Source organism: Dermacentor albipictus, chromosome 2 (assembly GCF_038994185.2).
Source record: "Dermacentor albipictus isolate Rhodes 1998 colony chromosome 2, USDA_Dalb.pri_finalv2, whole genome shotgun sequence".
Classification (NCBI taxonomy): Eukaryota; Metazoa; Arthropoda; class Arachnida; order Ixodida; family Ixodidae; genus Dermacentor; species Dermacentor albipictus.
Window position 1 is genome coordinate 137,943,274 of NC_091822.1, and position 15,507 is coordinate 137,958,780.

Consider the following 15,507-nt stretch of genomic DNA (forward strand, 5'->3'; position numbering starts at 1 on the left):
TAACTGCATGGATGTGCGTGCCGTGTGCAAATTTTGGAGAGTAAGTGTTTAGTCCCTGGTCGGAAAGAGAGGAACTGGAGGACGAACGGCAACAGTTACTCCCCATGCGCTCCGCTGTTTTCGTCCGTGTCGTGCAGTGATGCGGCAAAAACTGTGTTGTTATATAAATCGTGAATAGTTCGAAGTTCGTGCACTGTCCATTAAACTACATGCAAAGCAGCACTTTGCCTCTTCGTGAGAAAATTGCGTGAAATTTAAAGTTGGAATGTGAAGAGCCATGCCCTTCGTGCGCACCCCATAAGTGAGCGATAGTAATTAAACGCGCAAGTCATTAATAGACTGCCAGATTTTGCTGGTCAATAGTACCTAAGTTCCTTCCGTTCCAAGGAAATTAAGAACTTAACTGAAGCGATGTGTAGCTCAAACGGGACACACTAAGCGACAGAGCAATTGTCCGTCTCTGTCGTCTTAGGTGCCCCGTTTGAGCTCGCTACACGTTTACATCGTGTAGTGCCTCAGTTTAAAGCACCCTAAGAATACTCGGGCATATTTCTTTTCGCACTCACTGATGGTTGCAAGTACACTCAACGTTACACTCTCCCCGCACAACATACACAAAATGCCGAGTCGCTTTTACATTGCCGCACCTGCATTCCATTGCTTAACCTGTCTCAATTTCCTAGTCTCGTCAAGCAATCTGCCGTGGTGCAGTGGTTAGAGTAGCTAACACGGGAGCGCGAGGACGTGAGTTCGAATCCTGCTTTCGGGCCCCTTTATTTCTTTTTTTTTCAGCTCAGTAATCTTTTTTATTAGCGTATAAATGCCTAATTTCATTAATTCCACCTTTGCGGAGCATCGGAAATAATGACCGTTACTCCTTTGAGGAGCATCGGAAAAGAGCAACTGTTAGTCCTCGGAGGAGTAACGGCATGGGGAGTAACAGTTCATCCCCTCGCACTTACCCCCTAAAGGGAGGAATGGTTGTGGCAGATCAGTTGCTCCCCTAAAGGAGTAACCTCAATACCCCATTTCCTCCTTTACTTCTTAGAGTGTGCACTGTGCCGAGGGTCCTTAGCCGTGTCTCTTAATCTCAATAAAAGTCGGCCCTTACTGTGACGTCACCCATGCTTGGCACGTATGCACATATTTTTAAAGTATTTTGCGGTCTCATTTGCAGATAAAAACAATGTGATACACTGGCAGTATTAGAAAATGAACGTAACGTCGTAGAGCAGATTCACAATGGTTGTCAAGTGATTCCACGTCGACCGTACGGCGCCGTTACATTTTGACAAACGCCGATCTGCTCGAGGATTAAACGTCCGAGCAACGGCATGGCCTAGGGACGACCTTCCACCGAATTCTCGGGACAACCTCCTACAGCAAAGGCAGGAGCGGAGACGTTTTGGGCATTCTCACTCCGATTTAAACAGCGAACAGGAGAGGGACTGGCGTCGTATTCAGACGAATACATATCCCAACTTGCACCACCAATACAGAATATACCCCACGAGGTTCACTGATGAGTGCCCGTGGTTCACAGACACACCCACACTTAAAGACATCACATGGGGGTGCCCCTGGAGGCCTCCGCACGTAGACAGCCCCATATTACACCAACATCCACTAATGAGGAATAGGCAGTCGGAGGCATAACTTGCGGACTAGGGTCGGGAGAGCCAGTTGGCCTCTTCTGAACAAAGCCCAGCGAGCCCCTCGTACCAGTGGGGCCCTGGAATAGGGGCTCCAACCATCGTGCCTTATTTTATATATATTTAATAAAGTTTTTACTCACTCACTCATTTACTCATTCTTTTATCCCTGCCACTATGCAAATACGCGTGAAATTGTTTATGTTTGTCAGTGTGCTTGTGTGATCTTGCAAAATGCGACCGAGTGGCTCATTCGCATACCGTATAGCAATGTGGCAGTGACGGTGAAAAACGACGAAGTGTCAAAACTGTGAGTTACACATTTTACTTATTATTGTACAAACTCGTGCCCAGTGAAACAGGTAACGCTCAAACAAAACGACACCGATGTAGATGGTAGTCGCAAATCTGATCAGCGGATAAGAGCATCGGCTTTTATACATGAGTCGTCTAAGGTTGCAGCGTAATCGCAGGTGCCCGCGTGTCTTCCAGAAATTACTCCGCAATTTTAGTCGTGCATACAGTTAGATTGCACAAGGTTCTGGGACAGCACACACCGCATAGAATCATAGATGACATTCGATAAGTTTCGGATACATGCAGGCACGTCCTGCGATCAGCGATAACGTTTAACATTTGTTAGCCAGCTAGTCAAAAGCGGTAACCCGAGAGAGGTAACTGAGTACACGTGAGAGTATTTACAGCGGGTAGTTGGCCTAAGTGTCACCTTTGCCAGTAAAACTTAGATCACTTGCTGACACGCAATTAGAACTTCAGTCCTAGTTATCCTCACTCAGTGAGCACTTCTTGTATCTCTGAATCTGCAGGCATACGATCAGCAATTCAGTGATATGACAACATGTTGGATGTGTTCGTCAGCGTTGTGGATTTTCTTTTGCAGGGGCTCATGCACAATTTATCGCATTTAATTACTAAAGTATTCTTTGAAGACTGCTGCAGTATTAGTATACTATACGACATGTCATTGTTCTTTGAAAGTAAAACATTAATAAATAAACTAATAAACTTTGTGCTCTCATCACGTAAGGCTAACAGGACGAGGGTCCAAATGACTTTCACTACTTGCGCCATGAAATCGACGAAGTGCTGCCTTGACATTGTTTGCTTACATTCATTTCTAGGGAGACGATAAGGAGTTTAACCGAGCTAAGCTCTTAAACATTGGATTCGTGGAATCTACAGCATTGTATGATTACCAGTGCTTCGTGTTCCACGATATAGATCTCGTGCCAGTCGACGATCGCAATGTCTACACTTGTCCTCAGCAGCCACGGCATATGTCTGTGAGAATAAACGAAGGATCGGGGTGAGTAGGTTTCTGCGTAATGCTCTTCACATTGTATAACCTGCTAAAAATTCCATGTCTATTTTATACCGTATAACTTCCCTCTATTCTATGCAATTATTCTAAACAAACATACGAGTCTACATCGAAATGGCAAAATGTACATGGCTACACGTATTCATGTGTCTGTTGTTATGGCTGCAGTAGACAACATGCTGTTTGTCACGCGCAGGAGTAGCATTCGAGGACCACGCTGGAATAATAGTCGGAGAATAGTACCCACGCGATTTCAAAAATTTTTAAGGTTCCCTGTGGTAGATAGCACAATTCTAGTCTATTAGCTGCTCTACTCGACGAAGGGGACGTTACTTGCATGAAAGTTCAAATGCATACTCGACTTGTAAACAAAAGTTTTCAACTAATGATCTTATGGCTCATATTAAAATTTAAGTATTCTAGAGGCTGAGACTACAAGGCATATCCACTTGAAGATAATTTTGTAGATGAAACCATTTACGAGACATGCGCCTTCAAACTTGCGGTAAAAATGCACCATCGTTCCAGTTGTTACAAAACTTCGTTTTATGCATTGAAGCCCGAAAGTAACTCGAAAGCCAATGCATTTCTACGAACTGTTCGGGCATTAATGTCTCCAAACTGGTGTCATCCAGAGAAATCGTTTCAAGTGGATCTGCGTTGTGTAACCCCCGGCGAGAAATTATAAATTGGAATATGTGTCATAAGGTAATAAGTTAAAAGCTTAATATGTGTTTTTTAATTAGCCTGTTTGCATTGCAATTGTTTTCAGCGGGTAGTGATCGCCTCGTCGCGCAGGCCAGCTCGTGGACTGGAATCTGCCACAGGCGATTTCTTTTTTATTTTAACGTGTTCGCTGACACACCTGGTATATATAACGTAAACAAAACCTTGAGATAGCAATGGTTGAGTTCCTTGAGGTATTCTGTAAGAAACAATCCGCATGTCCATTACTAAAGCATTCGAACAGGATAGAAATTGCTGCAACTTAGCAGAGCATTGGTTCGGAATAGCTGGTAATCCATACGGTTAGGTTTTCGTTCAACGGTTTCAGGACGGCAATGAAATACACAAAACGACAGGCGCAACCCCTAAATTCGAATGAAAGTTTCATGTCAAACACTTTGAAGTAATATGCAGAAGAACACGGGACAATAAGAAGGGCACAAGCGAATCAACAGTAGAAGTAGCTCGTGTGGCTGTCCACAAGTTTAGAGTGGTCACAAGCTGCCATCAAGAAATGGTATTTATTTTATTGCTATAGTAATTTAGGGACACTCCAAGCGAATTTGCGCCGTCGCCGTCGCTGTCACAGTGGAGCTCCGCATATACTCAGGCATATGTCTGCTATATCCATGGCGTGCATGCGGTTTAGTATGCTACGCTGTTCAATCACAATACTTGATCGTACCAGGTATGACGTCTTGACTATGTCATTCCTCAGAACTTTAAGAATGGCAGTCCAAAACAAAATATCACCAAACATAAAATTCACAGTACATGCCTTGTATCGTAAATCTTCACAGCCTACAATGTATTCAAGAAGTGCAAAACAATATCAGTGTCCAAACATGAAAGTGATTTAATTTTACTGGCGTGCCTCTTTACGGGTAGCGTGGTGCCACCTGTACGATATCATTATAAGTATTACACGGCACGTTAAAGCTTCAAGGGTGCCAGGACTTTTGGCGCACCCTCGCATGTCACATCCGTTTTAGTCGGGCACTGTACTGTAAAAATATATACTGTAATAGAGCAAATTAATGCTCTGTTTTGCATTTTTACAGCGTTCCCTACGTTTTGATGTTCGGTGGCGTTAGTGCCTTGAGCAAGGAGCTAATGCTACGGGTTAACGGCTTCTCAAACGTGTACTGGGGTTGGGGAGCAGAGGACGACGACATGACTTTCAGGTTTGTCTGTTTGCCTTCTTCAGAGCTCAGAAAAATGCGCAACGACCTATGACGTTTGAAACTAGAGCAATCGTCACTCGGTGACTGACTATGGCAGGGGGGTTCTTGTTCCTGCCGCTTGGGGGACGGAGAATGTTCACAAAGGCAAACATTGTCAGCTGTAATTAGGTGCTTTTGTCGTCTTGAGCTTTCCCTTGTATAGCGTGTTCATCGCTACCATTTTCGCCTTGCGCCCACACTAAATCGCCCATCAATAAACTATTCATGTGATTTCATAGCAAATACATGATACAAAATTTGGAAATTTTACACTAAAAATATTGTTCACACAAACCACGAAAAATAGGCTGCAAAATGTCCAATCTAATACGCGGGAAGAAAAATTAGTTAATAGGCATTCTTATGTGCGCAAACATGACTTAAATACTAACTCTGCCGTTTTGAATATCGTGACTAAAATAATATTTTAGTTGTACCGGCAATAAAACTAACTTAGTATAGTTCATCCTCTAATTCGTATCTTGCGCAATGATTTTCTTGCATTAATGAATAAAGCTTTTAATCTTTGGCTATTAGTTTCATAATTAGAGTCCGTGTGAAGATGATGAAGGGCGTCCATTTTGTTTTTATTTCGAGCTTTGTATCAGTTCAATAATGTTAGTGTTGCTTAAAGTGTCACCGGACATTTTAATGTATTCCAATGTCGGTCGAAAAAGGCTTCTTATGCCAAAAGTATGCAAAAGTCTAACAGGAGTAAAAAATACAACGGTACGTTTAATGAGAAAGCACAGCTTATCGTTTAAATTATTTACTACTTAAGTCAAGCATACTAGTTATGATCGCAAGTGGCGTGAAGTTCAATCTGCTTTAGTTACTCAGTTTGAACAATTTATTGCGTTTATTTCGGCATATATGAACATGATAACTACCAATTAAAAAGAGGCTTGCACTCTCCAGTGCTACATTACTGCATGCTTAGAACTCAATTTCTTATACTGAAAAGGAGCAGGTGTGTGTATCAAACGGCGACATTTCTGCAAACTGATATTCGCGGATAGCACTGACCGGTTTAGCAACCTGAAGGTTACTTCCAACAAATGAACTAGGACCTTTGGCGACAAAAAGTAACAGTTCGCCAGAAGAGTAGCAGGTGTAAAATTATAGTAATGTTCAATAGGAGGATCTAAGACAAAGATAATTCCTGAGGGGCAATCAATATGTAGTATATCTGCAACAGTAGACTTATGTAGACTAATTAGAAACAGGGGACTCGGATCATGAAAAATAAATTTATAGAATAATATAAAAATGTGTGTGTGTGATAACTTTATTTGGAATCCGGCGATTGGGAGGCCCGGGCCATAAAAATGGGTCGCAGAATTATCAGGTAATGACAGGCAACCTACCGCTATCCTTAAAAACAAACCTGCACAACCATGCCATCCTTTCTGTACTAGGACATAATGCATAAACGTGGACGTTAACAAAGAAGTTTGAGAAGAAATTTAGGCCTATGAAACAAGCGATGGAACAGAGAATTACGCATATTGGGGCGACTAAACAGAATTAAGAAGGCCTGTACTTTGTACATCACAATTAGTATATCTTGACCAAGGATTTCAGCGTTTGAAAAGATTGAGATGGGATAACGTCATCTGTTCTTACGGCGTCAGCTACTTAGATGAGCGCTTGAAGTTAAGCGCGACTTATTAACCCGGAATTCTGAGAACTGTGCCGTTCATTCTTTGCACTTCATGTTGCTTTATTATTGCTGTTGCGCAATAATCAGTTCCCCTTCTTTTGCTTATTGTTTCAAACACAGGTTGAAACATATCAACCAGACCATTCTGAGACGTCCTGCGGACATCGCGCGATACAAGTCTCTGAGACACACACAAAGCAAGAAGAATGAGGCCAGGTGAGGAACTTCAGAATGAGCGATTCTTCTAAGTAGCTCTGCTGAGCACATTTGCTTCCTTGGGGGCGTCGGTGATTGTATTTTGTCCCATAAAACAAAAGATACATAACGCTCATAGGACATCCACCCATCATTCCCTTTCCGTCCGTCCGCAAAACATACATACGTACATACATACATACATACATACATACATACATACATACATACATACATACATACATACATACATACATACATACATACATACATACATACATACATACATACATACATACATACATACATACATACATACATACATACATACATACATACATACATACATACATGGTAGGCCTGTGCAAACGCCTTTATTCAAAAGCGTTACGTTTTGGGCGAGTTGGTTGCACATGGTTCTTATTGAACTATTGTGCGCACAAAGACAGGACGTCGAACGAAGAAGGTTTTGGTTTGCATGCATTTTGGTTTCTCATTCTTGATTGGGCAGCTTTTCCTGCAATGTCTTTCAAGTTTTGGGGAGCCGAGAACACGACTTTGACATCAGAGCAAGATCCTATCTTCTTCAGGTGATGTGAAATTTTATGCAAGTATGGAATGACAACCATTCTTTTGTTTTCTTGTGGCTTCTGCCGTCTTTGCGGTTGCTGCGGCGCGTCGTTCTGTTTTCAGTCTTGCCTGATTTTTCTTTTCGCGGTACATGCCTTCAGCGACTGCTACAACACACTATATTGGGAAACCTCCCTCTTTCAAACGCAATACTTGCAAGTAAGCGAGCGATCGAGGGAAGCAACGGGAAAACTTTGCTTCATTAGGTGAAGATATGACTTTTCAAGCGCTTTCGATAAACATAATTGCGCAATATTTCTTTTAACCAATTTCGTGTGTGCAGATGAAAATGGGAGCAGGGGCTTTTTTGTTCTGCGTTCATACATCCAACACGGGTGATTAGGTTCAAAGACAATTCTAATGTCGAGGAACTTGATGCTATTTCTCTCAGGCATTTCATGAGTTATACTCAAAGGCTCTAGACCCCTTTCGAAACATGTTAAATTATTTCTAATTTTTGCGTCAGTGTTCCTAAAAGTTCTGTCTACAATAACTAAAAAGTCATCCGCGAAACGAAACACCTTTACAACAGCGTAGTCAAAAATGCGCGTGGATATGACCCTGTCACAAGAGGCTAAACATAAACGAGAAGAACGGGGTCAACCGAGGGGCCCAATTTTTATTAGTCATATCATAAGAAGCCAACAAGCACTGACACTAAGGACAACATAGGGGAAATTACTTGTGCTTAATAAACGAAATAAAGAAGCTATAAATTAATGGAAATTAAAGTGGATGAAAAAACAACTCGCCGCAGGTGGGTTACAAACCCACATGCGAAATGCGAAGGTTGTGGGTTCGGATCCCAACTGCGGCGATTTGTTTTTTCCACCACTTTAATTTCCATTAATTTATCGTTTCTTTATTTCATTTCTTAAGCGCAAGCAATTTCCCCTATGTTGTCCTTAGTGTCAGTGTTTGTTGACTTATGTTAAGGCTAAATATAAGTCACTTAGGAAAGGAGCTATACAGGAGCCGATACAAATGTCTTGTTTTTACAGGTAAATACCATTGTCAAAGGTTACAAATGTGCACGTTAAATACGCAGTGAATAATTATAAAAAAGCGCCAGAGCTCATACCCGAAGCATTTTGGTAGGCTACCGCACCTAAATGGTCTATACACTCCTCAACACAGGAAAGTAGTTTATCATGTGGCAACGAATAATACAGATCTTTGATGTCAACTGAAAATGCACACAGCTGCATTCCATCTTTTGCTCCGAGAGCATCAACAACCGAATCACATTGCTTAATCCTAAATGGGTCGTCTATTTCCAATCCTCTTAAATTTTCTTGCAAATATAGTGCATTGGACCTTTGCCACGTACCTTCTTCAGACACTATCACGCGTAAATGGCATGTCACTTTATGCGTGTTAACTGTGAAAAACATATATAAGCTGCTTTTCTTGCTTTTCTTTATGGTCTGTACCAGTCTGCTGATTTCTAGCTTTTTGCATAGCTTCATTGCTCTGGATTTTGCTTTCGGGATGGACGCACGGTTGACTCTGTTGAACAAAGTTTCCACTGCCAGTGTGACTTTGGGCAAGAACTGGTTGTGGCTAAAAACAACAAAACCACCTTCTTTGTCGGAATTTAGTAAGCACAATCTCCGTGCTTTCAGGGCATTTGCTATTTGAGGAATTGATGCACACGTTTTTGACTGATTACACCGCGTCAGCACATCTACACCTTGTGACACGCAAGTTTCACTTCAGTTCACGGAAACACGCTGCGACACTTGCCTTACTACTGTCAGCATTTCAGGTGCATTCTTCCTTGGCTCCACGGCGTACTGTTGTGTGTCGCTTCTTCGTTCAACGTCCTGTCTTTGTTCGCGCAAAAGTTTAATAAGAGCCTTTCTTCACTTAGGCTTTCACCAGTTCAGGGAATTTATGTGTGATTCCGGCTTGTGTGTCTTGCGTTAGGCCTACATTTTCTCATTACAGAAAAGGTGGCTACGCAAAGTCGTATTCTCGGGTTTGTGCTTGAGAAAGGTGTTCTACGTGACATTCTTTAGTTCGCCTTTCATTATGACACTGACCGGCAATGGTTGGTTAGGGGCTGCGGCGTTGCGTAGCTAAGCGCAAGGCCGCAGAATCAAATCCTGTGGAAGAAATCCCGGCCGCGGCGACAGCATTTCAATGGGCGCGAAATGCAAGAACTCCCGTGCACCGTGAATTGGGTGCAAGTTAAAGAACCCCAGGTGGTACAAATCAATTAGGAGTCCCCCATTACGGTATGCCTCATAATCAGATCGCGGTTTTGGCACGTAGAACGCTACAATTTAAAAAAAAGTTTTGACACTTTAGCACGTACGTACACATATGCACATTCCTACATGCGTAAATTATTGTGACACTCTAACCTTTCAGCTTGTTTTGTCTTCACTTACAGGCATAGCATCCTTAAGGACTGGGAAAAGCGCTATAAGACGGATGGATTGAACAGCTTGAAGTACAAAGTCATGGATATGGAGTTTAAGAAGCTCTACACGTGGATACTGGCTGACCTAAGAGAGTGACAGATAGCTTATTTATGCTCCTCGCGTTTTCCCGTTTTTTTATTTTTCCGTATTGCTTAACCCGTTCGTGCAATTTGGTGCTTTAGTCATTCTTTCAGTTTCGTGTTGTGCTCTTTCCGGTGGCAGTTGCCAGCCCGCTGCTCGTTTTCCCTTTTACTGTCAAGTATACAGGGTGTCCCACGTAACTTGAGCCAAGGTGTTAAAAATGAAAGGCGCGTCGGAAGCAAATTAAACCTAAGCATAATATTTGCACTGGCCTATAGTAAATAAAGTAATTTTTCCCCGTAACTCAATAATTAATTAGGTTATTAATTAGTTATTTGCTAACGACCCCAACTAAGATGCACAGATTTGTAGAGCACCGTCAGAATCCAACGATCGAGTTATTTACTGTGCGATACGCCTCACGTATTCCTTTTTATCCGGGTCGCAAAGAAATCCCGCGAAATATCAAAAATAAGCCGCGTGACATAAGGGTTGCGCAGTGGTATCATGCTGCTCCCAAGCATGCCTTCGGTTATAAGGTCGGCTCTCGTCAGATGACGGCGCCAATGCATGCCGCTGGCCGGGAGTTGCCGAGGAGATAACGCCCTGCCGCTTCCCTGTCGCTAGTCACGATGCAGCCGACCTTGTTCCCCGAACGCTCGCTTGAGAGCAGCAGGGTACCACGACGCAACCGCTCCGTCACGTGGCTTTCTTTCACATTTCGCGGGCTTTCTTTGCAACCCGGAAAAAAAGGACTGCGTGAGACGTATCATAGAGAAAATAACTCGATCGGTGGTTCCTGATGGTGCTCTACAAATCTGTGCATCATACTTGGGGTACTCAGCCAACTATTAAAAATCTCGATAATCAAACTTAATAATTAGTGAGTTACGGGGAAAACAAAAAAAAATGTCTGAGTTACTATATACCAATGCGAATAGTATGCGTTCTCTTCAATTCACTTCCGGCGTGCCTTTCATTTTTTAAAAATCTTGGCTAAAGTTACGAGGGACAGCCTGTATATATTTGTTTACAAAACAAACAATAGGAACAGTAATACTATTGCTAATAAATCGTGAGGCTACTACTTCGTGGAGCTTTGACACCTTCTTCACAAAACGTATTAAGGTACACATTGGCGTTCTGGTTGATATTTTCTCCAAAAAGCCATCCTCCATCAATGCAATACAAAATTAGCGGTGCATTCGATTGATCTCATCACGCTCTAGCTGAATGCGGAGTTCTCTGGAGACTGCAGCCAAGAAAATCCCGCATGATCCGAACGTTCAGTTGCTCCTAGAAACTCTGGAGCCATGTTTCTAGTGTTCTGCCGAATTTCTGCTGCGCTTCCCGCCACAACATACAAGGGCCTCCGAGCTTGACCGCACCGCTCTGTATGACCCAGGCGAATGTGTTCTGAGCGCTTAATTTCGACCAGCCGTATGTAAAGGGCGCCGGCAAAGCACTTTAGAGTGCTCGAATGCGAGCAGCTGAAAGTATCACTAGTACCAACTGTGTCATCAGCGTGATGGTAGTGCGTGGCACGTTATGGGAGCCATTACATTAAAGGGATCCTGAACCACCTTCTCTGGAAGCCTCAGGACACCCACGCAAGGAGTGTGGTCGTATATGTCGTCATCCTTGATTGAATAAATGTATAGTTTCAAAATCTAATGAACTTAACGTGTCAGATTATTGGTTGAAGAGCTTGAACTAGAGAACCGCGCGAAAGAGGGATAGGCAGAAACTGAAGACAACGATTCTCCTTAATTCTTCAAAGATTATTTGTATCCATTACCACCTTACACTTTTACCAATTTTTGTATTAACGGCACCTTCCTAATACCACCCAAGTCGTGGCCAATGCCCCGCAGTCGGTACACGCCATCGTAGAAGCATATCCTATCCTATCCTATTCTACCCTATCTTATCCATGCGTAGTGTGGTTCCTGCTCAGTCGTTGGCCCTACCAAGTTCTTCGACGGATCCTCGCCGTTTGACACTGCGAACCATTTCACTGGAGAGGCCCCTTCCCGGTGACTTGGTGTATCCTCTCAGGAGACGGCTGGATATTGAGAGGCGATTGACCTAGGCACACCAGACTGATGTGTACTTCTCCCGGCCAGGCAAACACTGCCTCGTCGACTTCTCTTGCACCTCATGATTATCCAGTTGGACTTCTCTTGCGCAGCAGACTGACCAACGATCCCGTGGCTCTGATACCGTCTAATGGAGTGTGAATACGAATAAAAAACTCCAAATTCATTCAGGAAGAACTTCAGAAGGCGACACATAGCTACCAACTAATCAGCGATGTACGGCAGTCTGGTCGCGGTGCATTCTCTGCTTTTCGCAAGACCAGGCCTGTATCACTGACCTTCTGAATGTACAGCGTTTGCCTCACATCCGGTGAACTCCAGAGATTTTAGAAATGTTTACTGTGGCCGGAGCCATGTCTATATTTCGTTGCTCTCGCTTGTCTGAGAACAAGAAAATTCCTACAGAATCTGTCATTGTCACTTTCGCTGGAAAAACTCATCCGACAGAGTTCAAAGCATGGCCACTCATTTACTGGGTTGAATCGCTATCTCCTCACGCTCTTCTATGTATTAAGTGTTGGCGCTATGGTCATAGCATTAAGGGATGGCGATCGGTTCTTCGCTGTCGCAATTATAGAGAAAACCATGAACTAAAGGTTAAGCACGTTATGTAGATAAAAATTAGAGAGCAAAAGAGATGCACAGGGCGGGAAGCCCGTTTTATTGTTTGCATAGCGACCTCGCGGGCATACAGGCGCAGCAAATCGCCTATCTCATGCAGAAGACTCATCTCTTTCTGATGTCATAAGTTTGGCAGTAGAGAGGTTCATGAAGAAGGCAATGGCAATCGAAAATGTCTTCGTGAGCCTATCGGAGTCATTGGCACAAATTGTTTCCACAAGAGACTCAACTCCTTCTGGTGGTTGCCCGCCCAACCGTCGCCTCTAAGCTTGCAGTGCTTTCAGATGCGAATTATGCTGAAATAAATGCTCCAGACCCTTCTAAAATTCGGCCTCAAGAGTCCTCTACTGTGTATCATGCTGAACAGGAATCAGATTGAAGCTCAGATTGTGGCTCGCAAGAAACGCACATGGAGCGTGACTCCCGTGCTCTTAAAAGCCGCGCATCTCCTGTAGCGTAGCGATCTACAATGATACATAAGATAAAGACAAAAAGTATGCCGGTAGGAGAATATTTCTAAAAAAAGATTTTTTTTGTTGGATATAGCATCCTAGACAATGCAGATACTGCTGCCGGGCTGAGCTCAACATAGGTACGGTAAAAATATTACAGTGGAATTTCCGTTGCATGTATTCTGCTGCTATAAGTAATTTTTCAGGTCATAAATTAATTTTTTGTTTTAAAATAGTAAGAAAATCTCAGTTCACTGTGCACTCAACTAAATGTGGGTCTTCTAACCCTTGGTGGAACGCACAGTGCTCACACGATTAAAGGATAAGGAAAGCAGCGTTGAAAAAACTACTTCATAACCAGTGTCCTAGCAATTTGAGAGACTATAAGTTCGCTACAGCAACATTTAAAAGGAAAGTTGCAAAGGCGAAAGACAGTTTTGATGGTAGGCACTTCGACTTCCTTTCAAAGGCGACCAACATAAAAGCACTGTTTCGATTTCTGAGAAATAAAAAGGCCTTTCCGCCACAAATAAACGTGGACTCTGTGGTTCAAGCACTCTGCGAAGTGGCCAAATTACTGGAAGATATTGCTAAAGGTCTAGAATGTCGCTTTAAGTCGACTTTACCTTATCACGCTATGCCGCCTGCTTATGGTGAAGACCTCGAAGTAGTTACAGTTTCGGAGCTAGAAAAATGTACTGTCAGCTTCCTAATCCAGTGCCAGGCCCCGATGGCGTTACTACGACAATAACAAAAACTATAAAATAGCGTTGCACGCATTACTTACCATAGTAAACCGTTTTAACAAAAATTCGTGGATTCCTCAATATTAAAAAAGAAAGGTGCCGGTTACCAATTAGATAACATGAGGCCAATAGCTCTTACGTCTAATTTAGTAAAACTCATCAAAAGAACATGATTTTCAGCCCATGCAAAATTGGCTTCAGACGTGGGTGCTCAACTGGGTGGGCCCATGTCGAACTAAAAAGTCGTATTCAACTAGCTAGATGACAGAAAAATATGTGCAGCCTTACTCACTTTGGATATCATTAAGGCGTACGTATGACAGTGTAGAATATGCAGGCATAATAAGCGCGCTTCAGAATGCAGGCCTACCAAATTATTTTGTCGCATGGGTTTATTAATATTAAAGGGCAAGGAATTTTACTGCTCTCTACGCGGATTGACTTCATCAACGTATCAATGGTGAAGATGTTTACCACAAATATAACTCCTATCGACATTGCTGTTTAAGGTTTTACTGAGTACTGTACCTTCAGGACACGATGTGCATGCGTATGTATACGCCGAAGACATAACATTTCTTGCTGCATCGGTAGAGTTACACGTTTACATTTACCATGCTCTACAGTCCTATATGAGCCGCCTAGTATTGTGTCTTTATGGAATTTAGCTCTCTCTTAATATAAGAAAAAGGCGCCATTCTAATTTTCCCTGAAAACGTTCCTGTGCGAATTTCGTTTCTTTATCAACAAGAAGGTATCCCACAGGTGAGTTCACTTCAATATTTAGGTGTAAAATACACCGGAAAGCTTAACTGGAGTACGCATATAGCGCATATTACTTCAAAAGGAGCAGGCGAAGTAGGAGTGCTGCGTGGACTCAGCAGCAATTGATCAGGGATGCGTCGGCATTCCCTCATTTAGATATATTGCATGTGTGTTCGCCCGCTAGTAGAGTTCGGCTGCGTTTTGTTTTCTGGGGGAACTGTATGCAAAATTCGGCATCTGGTTCCATAGAACGAGAGGCGTTACGTTTGTTTCTTGGAATTCCTAAATTTGGCTCGAGTGATATGTCAAGACACACGCCAGCCCTCTCACGCGATTTCATATTCTAACAGTACAAACTTTTATAAAGATATATGCATCACTACAGAACAGATCACAATATGTTATCATCACGAATCGACCTCATTTGTAACTGTCAATGATATCACTCACGTTGCCCTCAAGCCTAACGTTTTCCCTAACGTTTTTTTTTATTTGCGTGATTTTTTGTGGGTATTCGTTAATGCTATTTCTCGCTTTTTTGCGTTTACGATGTGCAGTTCTCTTTGTACTTTTTCCTCACTGTGTGTGGGCTTGAGGCATACTGTCACTATATCTATCCATTTCTTTTTATCTTTATCTGAAAGATTTGCATCACGTTATGCATTGGTATTGGTTAGACGAAGTGGAGTAACCGGCGCTACATACAAGCGCCAAAATCTCCTTGAACACAGACAACAGAAAGTCACACTCTAAAACACTGCGTATAGGGTTCGGAACTGCAATCTTTCATCTTTAGAACAAAAAGAAAACATACTGCCAGGTCAATAATAGAGTGGTATGATCGACATTCCGGAAGACAGACCCTGCGCTAGTGCTTATATAC

At 42.7% G+C, this 15,507-nt stretch overlaps 1 protein-coding gene across 3 annotated transcripts in view; it reads left to right on the top strand.

The window, feature by feature from the left end:
* The window catches only part of LOC135918623 (beta-1,4-N-acetylgalactosaminyltransferase bre-4-like), a 31,055-nt gene extending 19,440 nt beyond the window's left edge, over positions 1–11,615 (top strand). For all 3 annotated transcript variants that reach the window (XM_065452246.2, XM_065452264.2, XM_065452255.2), the window contains 4 exons: positions 2,795–2,979; positions 4,782–4,904; positions 6,727–6,822; positions 9,830–11,615. In XM_065452246.2, the coding sequence (XP_065308318.1) occupies positions 2,795–2,979; positions 4,782–4,904; positions 6,727–6,822; positions 9,830–9,956 (531 nt within the window). In that variant the 3' untranslated portion in view covers positions 9,957–11,615. The remainder of the gene's footprint in view (positions 1–2,794; positions 2,980–4,781; positions 4,905–6,726; positions 6,823–9,829) is intronic.
* Positions 11,616–15,507: the final 3,892 nt, after the last annotated feature.